The 16,716-nt window shown below is 37.5% G+C and overlaps 1 protein-coding gene across 1 annotated transcript in view; it reads right to left on the reverse strand.

The window, feature by feature from the left end:
* The window catches only part of DNAH14 (dynein, axonemal, heavy chain 14), a 641,625-nt gene that overhangs the window by 527,226 nt on the left and 97,683 nt on the right, over window positions 1-16,716 (reverse strand). The window contains 2 exon segments of the mRNA XM_006871162.1: window positions 8,921-9,111; window positions 12,953-13,322. Coding sequence (XP_006871224.1) covers window positions 8,921-9,111; window positions 12,953-13,322 — 561 coding nt within the window.

Consider the following 16,716-nt stretch of genomic DNA (forward strand, 5'->3'; position numbering starts at 1 on the left):
GATATTCTTGATGTCATCCCACAACTCTTCCGGTCTTTGGTCTTTAGTGTCTAATTCATCAAATCTGTTCTTCAGATGATCTCTAAATTCAGGATCTCTAAATAAAACCAAATTTATTTCTCCTGAATTTAATTAGTATAGGGACTAGTTAACAACACCTTGCATAAAGTTTTTTCTTTTCTATACATTAATGACAACAACTTTCTTTGTGACATGCTTTTACTTCCTATAATATACTTGGAAAATAATCAACTTGTAACTGCAATCAAATTGTTACAAATTGTAACTGCAATGAACCCAGCTTTCCATAATTTCCCGTTATGTGCCACATCTCTATGAGAGTTAAGTGTCTCTTAAAATACATCAATGGATCATTGACTGCCAATTGCCAATGGATAGGATCCTGATAATAGATTTTCAGATTTACTCATGGAAACATTCAGGAAGCTTCTCATCTCCACATATTAGAATTAACCAACCGGGCTTTTTTTTTTTTTTTTAAATCCCTAGCTAAGGAAGAAGAATATACTACTATTCCATGTTATCTCCATGGGGTTAAAGAATGATGTTTAACTCTTGTGTTTGGTAATGTAGTTTAGTTGGGATAATGAACAGAGACGACTAGTTTTCATCATCTCTCTTATGGGTATTCAAAAGATGAATATAAGGATGGTGGCATTAGGTAAGTTCTTACAGCTGTGTTGTGTTAGGTGCCTTATACAGAGAAGATCTTGTCCGGTGCTGTGACATGCTTACAATCATTGTCATGTTTAAGCCCGCTGTGGCAGCCACTGTGTCATTCCATCTCACTGAGGGGCTCCCACTTGTTTGCTGATCTTCTGCTTTCCAAACATGATTTCTTTTCCAAGAAATTGATCTTGTCTAATGTCATGTCCAAAGTAAGTGAGATGAAGTCTTTTCTAAAAGGCATTCTGTCTGTATTTCTTCCAAGATAAATGTGTTTGTTCTTCTGGCATTCAATGGTATATTTAATATTATTTGCCAACACCACAATTTAATTATGTTCATTTTTCTTTCATTTCCCTTTTTCACCACCTTTTGTATCCATATAAGGTGATTAAAAATACCATGGCTTGAGTCACATTTACCTCAGTTATCAAAGTGACATCTTTGCTTTATAAGACCTTAGAGAGGTTTTTTTGCAGCAGACTTGCCCAATGTAATTTGTTGTTTGAGATCTTGACAGCTGATTCTATGGGCCTTGATTGCTGAACCATATAGAAGGAAATCCTTGACAATTTCAATTTCTTCATCTTATGATACCATCTATTAGTCCAATTATATATTTTTATTGTATATCGTGGCATATTCCACATTGAAGGCTGTAGTATTTTACTTTTAGCAGTTCTTCAAGTCATCTACACTTTTGGCAAACAAGGTTGTGTCACCTGTATATTTCAGGTTGTTAATAAATATTCCCTACAATTGTCTCACCATTTTCTTTTTCTTGTAGCCCAGCTTCTCAGATCATTTGTTCAGTTTATAGATTGGAAAAGTAAGGTGGAAAATATGTTCCTGTAGCATTTTAAACCATGCAGTATTCCCTTTTTCTGTTCATATGACTGCCTCTTAACCCATCCATATGAGTCCAACTAAGTGTTCTGGAATTCCAATTCTTCTCAATGTTATCCATAATTTGTTGTGACCTACACAAATGCCTCTGCATAGCTGATAAAACACAGTAAACATCTTTACGTTATTCTCTGCACTCAGCCAAGATCCATCTATCATCACAAATGGTATCTCTAGTTTTATGTCCTTTTTGAAATCTTACTTTAAAGTCTACCAGCATTTCCCTGTCAATGTACAGCTACACCCAGTTTTAAATTATCTGTAGCAATTTTGCTAGCATGTAATATTAAGGATCTTGTTTGACACCTTTTCCATTCAGTTTGATCACTGTTCCTGTGGAATGAGCAAAAAATATGAATCTTCCAGTTGATTGGCCACATTTGTTAACATCAATAAGTACTTTCAGCATTGCCTCTGTTTGTTGGAGTATCTCAATTGGTATTCCATAAATTCCTGGTGTCTTGTTTTTTCACCAATGCCTTCATGGCAGCTTGTATTTCTTTCTTCAGTACCAGTGGTTCTTGATCATATATTACCTTCTGAAATAGTTGAACACTGATCAGTTCTTTTTGGTACATTGACTCTGTGCATTCCTTCCATTTTCTTTTGATGCTTTCTGTAACACTGAATATTTTTGCCTATTGTTGTTAGATGCCATTGAGTCAGTTCTGACTCATAGTGAACCTATGCACAACAGAATGTAACACTGCCCAGTCCTGCACCACCCTCACAATTGTTGTTATATTTGAGCCCATTGTGCTGCCACTGCATCAATCCATCTAATTAGGGGTCTTCCCCTTTTTCTCTGACCCTCCACTTTACCAAGCATGATGTACTGCTCTAGGTACTGGTCCCTCTGACAACATGTCCAAAGTAAGAGAGACAAAATCTCACCATCTTCAATTCTAAGGAGCATTCTGGTTTTACTTCTTCAACAACTGATTTTTTTGTTCCCTGACAGGCCATGGTATTTTCCGCATTCTTTGTCAACACCATATGCCTATGTTGTTGTTGTTAAGTGTCATAAAGTCAGTTCTGACTCATAGGGGTCCTGTATAGGGTTTCCAAGGAGTGGTTGGTGGGTTTGATGCACTGGCTTTTTGGTTAGCAGTCCAGTGCTTATCCTGCAGTACCAGACCAGGATTCTATATACATATGGAGTCTTCCAATATTTCAACTTGAGGCTTGAATTTTCTTTTCAGTTCTTTCAGCTTGAGAAATGATTCGCATGTTCTTTTGATTATCTAACTCTAGGTCTTTGCACATTTCATTATAATACTCTACATTGTCGTCTTGAGCTGTCCTTTGAAATCGTCTGTTCAACTCTTTTAGATAATTATTTCTTCTATTTGCTTTAGCTACTCTGTACTCAAGAGCAAGTTTCAGAGTCTGTTGTGACATCCATTTTGGTCTTATAGTTCCTCTTTTAAAAATGACTTTTTACTTTCTTCATGTATGAGCATGATGTCCTTGATATTATCCCTCAACTCTTTTAGTCTTTTGTCATTAGTATTCAGTATCTCAAATGTGTTTTTAAGGTGGTTTCTAAATTTAGCTGGGATGCATGAATTCCAGGTCATACTTTGGCTGTCTTAGACTTTCCTTAATTTTCTTCAGCTTTAACTTGAACTTGCTTATAAGCAATTGTTCTTCTGTTCCACAGTTTACTCCTGGTTTTACCTTAACTGATAAATATTGACTGTATAGATGTGATTCCTTTGTAAACCACCCAGCAAAGCCTGTGTGCATAGCCATTAACTTCTAGTGTTGAAAAAATGTATTTCTGGTGAATAAATAATTGGTCTCCAGAATTCTACCATGTAATATCCACCATCACATGTATCACCAAGGCCATATTTTCCAACTACCAACCCTTCTTCATTTCCAACTTTCACATTCTAATTACCAGTAATTATCAATGCATCTTCACTGCATGTTTGATCAAGTTAAACTGCAGTCATTCATAAAAACCTTTAATTTCTTCATCTGGCATTTTGGTTGGTGCATAGATATGAATAGTAGTCATATTAACTGTTCTTTCTTGTAGATGTCTAGATCTTAACCTATCACAGGTAGGCATTATACTTCAGGATATGTGTTGAAATGCTCTTTTTGATGATGAATGTAACATCATTCCTCCTCAATTTGTCATTCCTGGCATAATAGACATACGGTTGTGAGATTCAAAATGGCCAATACTAGTCCATTTCGGCTCAATTTAATTTTGGATGACTTACAATTTTTTTAATTCATACTTTGCATATTATAATTTCCAACTATTAATAGATGCTTACATCTTCTAGCACTATATTGGGCAATATTCTGTTATTATCCATAAGACTTTTACTGGCTAACTTTTGGAAGCAGATCATCAGGCCTTGTTTGTAATCTGTCTTAGTCTGGGAGCTCCATTAAAATCTGTCTATGGTGCATGACCCTACAGATATTTGAGACACAGGAGGGATAGCTTCCAGCATCATAGCAACATGCAAGTCACCAGAGTATGACAAACTAAAATATGGGTGGTGGTCTTATAACCTTGAGCAACAACATTGGGAATGAGGCCAACCTTTTGACATATATTATTCAGTCAAATGCAGATAAGAAACTATAGAACAATCAACATTCTATACTGAAGGACAAACTCTGTGTTTAATGCTGACAGTCTGAGATAATTAAAGAGAAAACTCAGTACTGATAAATTGTAAGGCAAAAGTCTAACCAAATAATTTCCAGCTCTGTCAAGTCTTTATGGGCATTGTTTGGACCTGAGAGATAAAATGTTGGCCTTTACCATTGATTTAGGGATACTGGTGAACTTTCAAAGGAATCAGAATGTCTACAATTACTTATCTGCTTCTATTGTAAAGCAGATGTAATTCTAAGTGAAAATGATCAACCATAAAGAGATACTGTTCATCCTATGCATAATAGTATTGATCTTTTATAATTATTATTGAATCTAAACCTGCCCAGTAACTTAGAGAGAACAGGTGTCACATAGGTATGTGACATCATAATCCATTTACTTGATAGTATTTGCTTTGTCCTGGACCATCTTGTAGCAGACCAGTCTCTGGGGTAAGTTGCAAGAAATATATGCCTTTAGTACATGAAGTCAAAGTTTCAGGTCCAAATCCTGTCTACTTATTTAGGTACCTGTGTTATACTGTTTAAGTTGTCAGAATTTCTACAGGATGATCAAAAGCATCTTGAAACTCATGGAGTTTACTAGTGTTTACCCTTGTTGTTGTTGTTATGTGCCGTCGAGTCGGTTCCAACCCATAGCGACCCTGTACAGGGTTTCAGAGGGTGTAAATCTTTACGGGAGTAGAAAGCCTCATCTTTCTCCCGCGGAGCAGCTGGTAGTTTCAAACCGCTGACCTTAAGGTTCGCAGCCCGATTCGTAACAACTATGCTACCACACCACCCTTATTCTACTATAATTAACATCAAGAAAGACTCCTAGCTACACAATTTCAAGAGGGCTGAAGATCTTGTTAATTTTTCTTCAGATATCAGACTATGCTAGTTTAACCATCCAAACACTGTGTGGGGTTTCCTTTTTATCATGATCCTATACAGGGTCGCTATGAGTCAGAATCGACTCAACGGCACTTAACCACAACAACAACATTAGTTCTAGAAATGTAAGGCTAGCTCACTAGACCCTTTTGAGATACTACAGACCACGAGTTCTATCTACTCTATTTTTTGTTGCTTACTATATATTTAGTCCAGAGTCCTACTGTGGCACTGTAGGGTAAGTACTAGACTGCCAACCACAGGGTCGGCAGTTCAAACCCACAAGCCAGTGCTTGGAAACTCTGGATAGTTTCACTAAGAGTTGATGGCACTTCACAACAACACACATTTAGTTTGCCAAATTCCCACCCTTTATCTGACATGACCTGTAATGATTTCAATTACCCAAGACTTGGAAAATGAATAAATTATCAAAATTGTGCTAGATTTTCAGGTTGGTGGTATGAATAAACCTATCTTTTGGCATTGGTGCACATTTTTTCTGAATTTATCTAGATAACTTGTTGACTTCATATCTCGTCACAGATACCAGTTGGGAGTTTATGGTAATAATCCAGAAAAGGATGAGAGATTTAGATAGGATAAGGAGTATGAGAACAAGAGTAAATTAAAAGATTATTTCATGATTTTAGCCTAAGCACAATTGGAAATGAAGCTGCTGCTTTCAATGGAGACTGAGAAGATAGAAGGATGGCAGAAATTGAGTCAAAATGGCAAATGAAGAGTACAAAGTTTTGAGACATTTCTTAGACATTTAAATGGGGATGTTGAATATGAAATTGGATATAGGAGTCTGGAGTTCAGGAAAGAAGTTGATGGCTACAGATGAAAAATAATCAAATTATTAAAGTAAATTTAAAATATGTTTTTAAATGATTTTTAGACCCGAGAGACAAAACATCTCCCCATGTTCTTGATTACAATAAATCATTAAGTAAGTAGAAAATTATATGCTTGAAAAGCTATTTTTTATTGCATTGAACACTGTCACTTTTGAATCTAGAAACATAACCAAAGCTTATTATAAGCAAGGCATGAAAGTAGAAATTCTTTAGCTATAGAAATCCAGGAAAAAAAAACCTATTTTTATAACAGAAGTTACATAACAAATAAAATAGGTGCTAATTATACAATTTAAATATCAAATTATTGGCAGGGCCCTCCTAACATGCTCTTAATATATTCTAATTTAATATGAAATGGAATATAGTATTTGTGTGTAATCTATTCCTATAAAATGTATTCTCTATAAGAAACAGTACTGTAAAATAGTAATACATTAATTTCATTTGTCACACATGAAAACCTTTATTACTGTTTCCTATTGACTCAAAGGCACTTAACAACAACAACAACAATCACAAAGAGCTCTGGTAGGTAGTGGTTATGAATAGGCTGCTAACCACAAGGTCGGCAGTTCAAAACTACCAGTGGTTCCGTGGGAGAAAGATGAGACATTCTGCTCTCCTAAAGATTTACAGCCTTGGAAACCCAGGGTCACTATGCAGGGTCACTATGAGTCAGACCTGACTCCACGGTACTTAACAATAACAACAACAACAATCACAAAGATAATAATGGCATAATAGTCATTAAGAAGACAAGGAAGAAGGAAAAGGTCAAAATGGATGTCAGAAGAGACACTGAAACTTGCTCTCCAGCGTAGAGATGCTAAAGCAAATAGAAGAAATGAGGAGGTGCAAGAGCTGAACAGAAAATTTCAAAGATCAGCTCAAGAAGATAAAGCCAAATACCACAATAAAATGTGCAAAGATCTGGATTCAGAAAACCTAAAAGGAAGAACACACTCAGCATTTCTCAAGCTGTGGGAACGGAAGAAAAAATTCAAGCCTCGACTTTCGTTATTGAAAGATTCTCTGGGCAAATTATTGAATGATGTAGAAAGCATCAAAAGAAGATGGACGGAATACAGAGAGTCACTGTACCAAAATGAAATGGTTCATGGTCAACTGTTACAAGAGGTAGCATATGATCAAGAGCCAATGATACTGAAGGAGGAAGTCCAAGGTGCATCGAAGGAATTGGCAAAGAACAAGGCACCAGGAATTGATGGAATAAAAATTGAAATCTTTCAAGAAAATGAGGTGGTAGCACAGGAGGCACTCACTCATTTCTGCCAAGAAATCTGAAAGACAACTGTCTGGCCGACTGATTGGAAGAGATCCGTATTTATGCCCATTCCAAAGAGAGGTGGCCCAACAGAATGCAGAAATCATCAGACAATCTCTTAGATATCCCATGCGAGTAAAGTTTTACTAAAGGTAATACAGAAATGGCTGCAAGCATACATTGACAGAGAACTTCCAGAGGTTCAAGGTGGATTCAGAAGAGGCCGTGGAACAAGGGATATCATTGCTGATGTTCGATGGATCTCCGCTGAAAGCAGAGAATATCAGAAAGATGTTTACCTGTGTTTTATTGACTACGCAAAGGCTTTCAATTGTGTGGATCATGACAAGCTATGGACAACATTGCGAAGCAGGAATATTCCAGAACACTTAATTGTGCTCATGAGGAATCTGTACCTGGACCAAGAGGCAGTTGTTTGAGTAGAACATGGGAACACTGAATGGTTTAAAATTAAGAAAGGTGTGTGATAAGTTTATATTCTTTCACCATACTTATTCAACCTGTATGCTGAGCAAATAGTCTAAGAAGCTGGGTTATATGAAGAAAAACGTGGCATCAGGATTGGAGGAAGACTCATTAACAACCTGCGATATGCAGATGATACAACCTTGCTTGCTGAAAGTGAATAGGACTTAAAACATTTACTGATGAAGATCAAAGAGCACAGCCTTCTGTATGGATTACTTCTCAATATAAAGAAAACAAAAATCCTTACCACTGGACCAATAAACAGCATTCTTATCAACAGAGAAAAGATTGAAGTTGCCAAGGACTTCATTCTTCTTGGATAACTATCAACACTCATGGAAGCAGCAGTCAAGAAATCAGACGATGTACTGCATTAGGCAAATCTGCTGCACAAGACCTTTTTAAAGTTTTGAAGAACAAAGATGTCAGCTTGAGGACTAAGGTGTGCCTGACCCAAGTTATGGTATTTTCAATAACCTCATATGCATGTGACAGCTGGACAATGAATAAGGATGATCGTAGAAGAACTGATGCTTTTGAGTTGTGGTGATGGAGAAGAATATTGAAAGTGCCATGGGCTGCCAAAAGAACCAATAGATCCATTTTGAAAGAAGTGCAGCTAGAGTGCTCCGTAGAGGCCAAGAAGGCCAAACTTTGTCTTTCATACTTTGGATATATTGTTAGGAGGGACCATTGACAGGAGAAGGATATCATGTTTGGTAAGGTGGAGGGTCAGAGAAAAAGAGGAAGACCCCCAACAAGATGGATTGGCCAAATAGCAGCATCAATGGACTCAAGTGTGGCAACAGTAGTGAGGTTGGCCCAGGATTGGGCAGTGTTTCGTTATCCTGTGCATAAGATGGACTGGCCAAATAGCAGCATCAATGGACTCAAGTGTGGCAACAGTAGTGAGGTTGGCCCAGGATTGGGCAGTGTTTCGTTATCCTGTGCATAAGGTCACTATGAGTCGGTACCGATTCGATGTCACCTATCAACAACAACAATAGCTAACCCAGTATCTCTAATTAAACAATTTCTTATCAACTATCTACTAATATAATTCTACATTCCCAGATACTCTATATGCTTTTTTCCCCCTAAATCTTATTACTTTCCTATTTAAAACCAGCCCCTCTAGTATTTTTAAGTTACTTTTACTTACCTTGAGTGCTAGAAGATTCTCAACTGAACAGTTTTTATCAAGGGAAATTGACTTTCCAATAATCTCATGGAGAGCCTCCCAATGCCTTGGCTTTAGATAGGGGTTTCCCAGAGCTATGATGATTGGCAGTTCTTGTTTAAAATCTGCCACTGATTGCTTAAACTGTGCTACCATATCATTTTTAGGCAAACCTGTAAATAAAAAGAAGTTAGTATGCTTATGACATATCCTATTTTTTTAAAACAAAAAACAAATTGAGAAAAGAAAAATCGTTAAAATATGTTGTTTAAAATATGCTATTTAATGTAATGGTTGATCAGCTGTCAGTCTGCATTAAAATACAGGTATGGTAATTTAATGAAGAATTAGTTGCAAGTAGTGGTCCGTTCAATTGTTTAATAGTGGAGAACCACATCTATGCAAAACAACTGCTGCCATCTTTGAGCAGGAGCAGGTTTGTTTCAGCTCAAAATCTGTTTTATGGCTTCACTATGAAACAATTGGAGTTCTGGTATGGCGCTATTGGCTAATGAGTCAGACTGCAAAGTCGTTTGAACTGCAAGGTTGGTGCTTCAAGCTCACCAACTGCTCCTTTGGAAACCCAATACAGGGTTGCTAAGGGTCGGAATCGACTCAACTGGCACTTAACAACAACAACAACAACAAATGAAACAATTGAACCAAGCACTACTTTCAACTAATTCTTCATCAAATTATCTTCACTTGGTGCACATGCAGTTTTAAATCACTGAAAAGTTTTTTAGTTATTTCTTGCACTAATTTAAGGCTAAATAAGAACCACATACACTGGTTTCTACTGAACTAAAAATTCTTAAGACATAATTAGCAACAGATTAATTTGGCACCCACCTGTAATATTTATATAAAATGTTAACAGTTTAATTGAAACTGTTAAAATTTTTGTAGTTAATACTACACTTCTGTATGAATCAAGTATGGATTAAATAAAAGGGAAAGAGTTATCAGGACTGATGATTAGGAGCCAAGACAATGAAGGTCATGTCACCATGTAAAAGAGATGACCAGCTATCAGAGTTTTTTCCCGATTTCAGTGATAACATAAATATGAAGAACACAGGTACACACACACACACACACATACATATTCAGAAGACTTTCATAGGTTTTGGACATTTAAATTTTGCTACATAAGGAATAAAACTTAAGAAAAAAATCTACCATCACAATCTTTAAAGAAGCAGAAAGCCTCATCTTTCTCCCATGGAACCGCAGGTAGTTTTGAACTAGCTGACTTTGATGTTAGCAGCCCAACTCGTAACCACTATGCTACCAGAACTTCTTTCCCTCTAATAGATCAGGATCAAAGAAGGTGAGGGAAGATTTTGAAAGAGTTCTATGATTCAGATGTGAGTGATGGTTCACAGAGTTTATTGTAATTGGAAAAACTTGAAACTTTATGTGAGTATAGTATGAACTATCTCAGAAGTGGGATGGGGAAATCTCACTGCCATCAAAGAAGGGCCAAGAGTGAAGCCCTGCTGGGGACAGCATATGCAGACCCTGGGTTGATCAGTGGCAGCCCCATTAAACCACCTCTAAATATAATCAGTTTAACCCAGATGCTCTCCTTCCTCCTAAAAGTATATAGGAATATTAAGAACAATGTAGCATTTTAGGTATAGATAAATGAAGCCCGGTGCCTGAGATCTTGCTCACAAACAAAAGTTTGCAAAGTGTACAGAGACAGCTTGGCTCCTTTCAGAAACCTTGCTTTATGTTATGTATCCTTAAGAAACCTCACGTCGCTACTCTAAATCATTTAAGCCTAAAAGTTAATATATAACAGCTTGATTGAACCTTTTTTCTGTAAAAATAAAAAATGTTAGATTGTTAAGAAAAACTATGAAAATATCTTAAAAGTTGTTCCTGTGAATCATTATGTTCTGTTTTGAATGATTAATCACATTTCAGTTCTGTATCCTGTCTTAATCACATCCTCCCTTTGTGACATCCTCCCTGAGTGAATTACATCCTTCCTTTGTAACAAATCCCTCCCTAAAAAAGAGAATAAAAGGCTGAGGTAAAGTGAGTTCTGCAGGCAATGCTAGGCAATTTGTTTGCAGATCTGTCTACTTGCCAGCTTGCATCATATCTGTGTGTCTGTCTTTTTTGTATATACTTCATCTCTCTCTTTCTCTATCGCTTTCACCGCCAGATCTCCCTTCTTCATGACACCCACACTTCCTTGTCGAGGTGGGACCCCGACATAGGACCTCGTCGACAAAGCCCTGAGATCCCTGTGCCTAGAACTCCCTCAACCCAGGGACAGAAAGCTATGGCACCACAGGAGTAGAAGAAAAGCAGCAGCAGAACCAAGAGCCAGAGCATGAGACAGAACAGTGGGTCTCCAAGTAGAGTGACTTTGGGCAGGAGGCTTGTTTGCAGAGTAGAGTCCCTCCAGACACTGAATTGGGGAACTAGATTTGTGGACCCAAAGAGCAAAAGCTGAGTGCCTTCAGGCTGAGGTTCCTGTGGTGTGGTGTGGTATGCTTTGTAACATTGCAGAGTCCAGGCCAAGCCAAGGGACCAAGGTCCAGAGAGAGGCTTGTCTGTAAGCACAACGGAGTAGAGGCTATCCTGATGGGAAGAACTGTGCTCTGTACATTTCTGACCCTGAACTGTAACCTGTCAACTTTCATAATGAACCCCATAACCGTGAGTTTGCTGTCTGAGTTCTGTGTGGCCACTGCAATAAACGATTGAACCCAGATGAGTAGTGAGGGCTGTGGGCGGAATAGTTGGTGCTATTTTTTCAAAACCAGTATTGGTCTATCATCTGTCATTGACAAACTACTGAGGGATAGGACTCAAAACCTATGCAACTAGGTTCAATTCATAACTTTTTCACTCAACTTATAAAAGGGAAGGGCAGACAAACCTATTTGTATAGATGGGGCTTCTTTATAAATCCATGTTGAATAGCAAAATGCTTTTAAAGCTTTTGTTTAAATAGAAAGACAAATTAATAGCTTTGAACTTTTGCCAGACCAGACTTTAGGAAACAGTAAGATTTTATTTAGAAAACTATGGATAAAAGAAAGCATGATTTACTTGTTACTCTATAGATGGCTTTCTGAAACATATATATGAGAAAATATTGTGTGCAAGTGCACAAAGTGATTATTACATTAACACAGTGGTGATTTATCCAAGTTTCCTCTTTTTTTGAACTTTCTGTGATATTGTTACATTTCTCGTGTAATTTAAAATAAAAGGTTTTATTGACATTTCTAGAGAAGAAAGAATAGCTTGTGGCATAGCTGAGGCAGAAGGCAGGAGTCAAAAAAGTGAGACAATCTCTTGGCCAGGTGAAACAAAACTTTCCTTCTGGAAGTGATTTGATGTACCAGGATGCTCAGGACCAGCATATCGGAATCGGCAAATGATTTCGAGTTTGATTGTTAGTATAAGGAAAACCACCTGAAATGACTTTTTTGCTATTTCCCCCATTGCCGAAAAGATGATGATTTTAGGCTCACACAGTTAGTAATTTGGTACAGATTCTGCATCTGGACTCATACCCTAAGAGCTCGAAGTATGGTGACGTGTCTGGGATTCTGCCCTAAGCTAACCAACCTTTTTTAAAAATGTTTTATTGTGAATTATGTGATAGTTTACATGGGAGAACATTAGTTTTACATTCATTCTATAGTATATAGTTTCACTGCCATGGTTACAATCCCCTCTATGCATCATCAATCAACCAAAGGGTATACCCTATAAGCCTGCCCCCCCCCCCCGCCGGTCATCACACACAGCCCCTCTCTGTGTCCAACCACTTTTAGAGGATACAGAAATTGTTAATACTTAAAAAAAATAATTTGTAAAATTACTTGCCTCAGCAAATAAATTCCTACCTACATTCCTGTACTTTCTCTTCAGCCCACAGGAAAAGATGAAGAAACAAGGCCAAGAACGATGATTTTGCAAGCCCAGAGCAAAACTGTGTGTATAATCTTAGGTGGGAAAACTTGAGAAAGAAACTTTTACCTTTTTCGAGTACTAAGATGAGGTGCATCCATTTTGAAACATTTCTTTGTACGGATTCTATATCAATAGTTTGAAGAGTACTGTTTCTCCATTCCCAGAAGAGTGTTTTCCATTCTTCTTGTGCATCCCACAATAATTTTCTCAAAGTCAAGTCACATTCAATTTCAGAGACCTCTGAAAGTACAGCCTGTGTAGTTTCCTCCATATTAAAAGACTGCATATGAGATTGGGAATCATCAAAATGTTCCTGGTAACTTGCATATGTTTTAGCTTTGTTAGATAAAGCTGCAACTTCCTCTGAGAGAGTCTTGATCATCTCCACTGCGGATGAAACTCGAGTACTAGTACATAACAGAACAGGATTTCTTATCTAAAAAACAACAGTAGAAAAACTCTCAGAGAAACCAAAATGTTTTACATGCTTTACTGACCCAACCCACTGCTTACAAGTCAATTCCGATGCATAACAACTTCATATGACAAAGTATTAGTGTCCCACAGGGTTTTCAAGGTTGCAAATATTTACAGAGGCAGACTGAATCATCTTCTCTTGTGGAGTGGTTGGAGGGTTTGAACTGCCAAGCTTTTGGCTAGCAACAGAATGCTTAATCCACTATGCCACAATACTCCCCATTTTACTGAAAATGTTACAGCATTTCAGCACACAATCTAAGCATTAGCAAACATTATTTGCAACTGTCATCTGAAAAGATTCTCCTTAATACATAGTTTTAGTTATTATTTTTAACTACTACCATAATATCTATAGTTTACTACATCAGGCATGTGGTGCATGTTTTACCTATATTACTTTAATTATAAATTCCATACAACAATCTTGAATGTCATATAATATAATTAACAATTTTAAAAGAGGTTCTGAAGTTAATATTATCTGCCCATGATGAAACAGGAAATAGTGATTCCAGTGTATAACCTGATGGCAGTCTGAATCCAAAACATATCTTCCTTCCTTTTACTGATCCAATTGAATTTTGTATTGCTTTTACGAGACCTTTCACATGCTGGCTCAACATTCTAGCAGACCATGCTAACTAAAACCCCAGTGTTCTATACAGAGGAATGAAAAGAAGGATGCTAGGAAACTGGTACATACTGAGAAGAATGGAGAGAGAGAGGAACCCTAAAAGGTGACTACATAAATTGTTGATAAACTCCTGGGCTCACTTCTGAGCTGCAGTTGTAGATATGCATATCAAAGACTTGAAAACTTTCAGAGAGACTCTGATAAAGCATATACAGAATACATCTGAATAGCACTGAAAAATATTTGAAACTAAAATGACATTAGAACCACAGCCCCCAAAAGAGGGGTTGGAACTTGTGACTTGAACTAGTAGTCAGGTCAAATGATTACTAAACCAAAACTATCAATATTCTCCATGAGATTTAAATAAGGCCATATTTAACTCAAAATACACAAACCAAAACTATTCAGTATATGAAGAACTAGGAAACCCTGAGTTTTGTGGGAAAAGATAATCCCAAATTAACAATGCTGAGATTAAACAGCATTAGAATTTAAAGAATCTAGTATAGCACTGTGGGATAAAGCATTGAACAGCAAGGTTTGCTGTAAGAGAATTTGTTTCCATCAGATCTATTTTAAAAGAATTTCTAAAGTAAGTTCTTCAAACAGAAGGAAATATGGAACATCAGGAATGAAGAAAGAACAACAGAAATGGTAAACATATGGGTAAACATACATGAGTGTTGTAGAGTTAAAAATATATATGCATGGTAGCTAAAGAAAAAATTGTAACATCTGACGAGTTTTTCAATGTATGCAGATATACCTACGCCTCATTTATCTATGATCTCATCTGATATTACCATTTATGACAATAGGAAATATATTATCAACTATTTTACACATTAACAACATATGTCTGGCAGTAATGATCGCTGAGGTCCCTAACAGGGTCTATGACTGACAGGCCCTGTGTGCACATAAAAATGAAGTCCATACTGCATAGGATGACTTCACTGCCTCAGAGGTTGTGACAGCCAGGTCAGTTACAGGCAGTTACCATTTCAACCCAAGGGCAGAGACCAGACCTGGCCATCAGGACCTTATAGGAAGCTCTGGATTGTTGATTTCATAGGGACATGGGGGTGCAAAGGGCAGGGCAGGGCAGGGCTGCACCAAAAGTCAGGGGATGAGCAGGGGAGAGACTGGTGGGAGAACCAGTGGGCAGCATGCACTCCCTCGCACTTCCCAACCTCCCAACTGTAGGGCCTGGCCTCTCCTGCCTTGCTCAGGGATCTCTCTGGTCCCAATAAAGCCACCAAGGGTGTTTTGGCATCATAGAAGGGATAAACTGTGATCACCCAACCTGAAAATATGGGGAGTTCAGGAGAGGGAGGGAGTAGGAAGAGTGGCAGTGTTTGGGTCACCCTGAATCTGAAAGACTGGGTGGCCTACTCCTGCAAGCAGTGGTGGAGGTTGAACTTTCCTGAGGTGATATGGGGGAGGGGACGGTGGCAGTGATAGGTGACCTCAGCAGGAGCTCAGTGGGACATTCACAATAGGGGGTGGGGGGAGAGGTTTGAGGTGATGTGATCATCCTGCATGCCAATTTTTGTAGAGTGACCTGGTCTTTGGAAACTATCCATGGTGATAGGTGTGGAGCGGGTGTATAATATACAACATGGTAACACTCTACTACAAATAACAATCTTTGGCCTGGATTGCCACATACTGCTAATTATTTTCTACGCATCCCTCTCCTCTATGTTCTTCACAGTTCCATTTAATCAATCTTTTTAAAAATAAAAATAGGATTAAAAATGAATTTTTAAAAATCAATCAGGTGTTGCATAGTTTGCTCCCTGCCTACTTTTTCAGTCTATTTCTTGTCTGGTTCCACTACAGTTAAATAAGATTGAAACTATTTAAAAATCTCTAAAAACACATTTTGAAAAAGAAGATTAACGAAGAGAAATTCAACCTACCAGATATTAGCATGTATCAAAAATATAATAATTGAAACAGTGGTGTGCTAGCGCCCAAAATAACCAGAACATCAATGGGAACTGAAAGTTTGAAAACAGAATCAAGTATTTAAAGGCATTTCAAATCAATGTGGAAAGGATAGATAATTTAATAAATGATGAAAGTACAGTTGAATGCATATTTAGAAAGAAATGAAATTTATATCTTTATCTTAGACTAAATTCCAATAAATGTCAAAGACAGAAAGAAAATATTTAAATGAAAAGATAAAGTATAGAATAATCTTCAGATAATCATTCACGTGAAAAGAGGGTAGAAAAGGACTTTCTCAGTAGAAAGCACATGGCCCTTCTAGCAACAGTGTTTGTAATTCCCAACAAATAACTGGATTGTTATGGTTGTTCCATGCCATTAAATCAGTGCCAACTTATAGCGACCCTGTATAGGGTTTCTGAGGAACAGCTGGTGGTTTGGAACCACTGACCTTGTGGCCTAATAGGCTGAATTGTGGTCTAATATGCTGACCTATCAAGACACTCAGCTGTTCCTGGAGCCAGCATCTTGGGAGAGAATAACTTGATTGTATCAGGATTGATAATATCAGGAGAGAACATCTTGATTGTGTCTTGATTATATCAGGATTATGTCAAGATTAACATAGAAATTTAAAGTGACAATATTGACATAAAACCAAATGTCCACCACTCGTCTGTCTGTCATGCTGTGGTGGATTGAGTTGCTGTGATTCTGAGGGCTCTGCCACTGGTATTTTAAATAACCAGCAGGG

The sequence above is a fragment of the Chrysochloris asiatica genome, unplaced genomic scaffold (genome assembly GCF_000296735.1).
Source record: "Chrysochloris asiatica unplaced genomic scaffold, ChrAsi1.0 scaffold00161, whole genome shotgun sequence".
Taxonomy (NCBI): Eukaryota; Metazoa; Chordata; class Mammalia; order Afrosoricida; family Chrysochloridae; genus Chrysochloris; species Chrysochloris asiatica.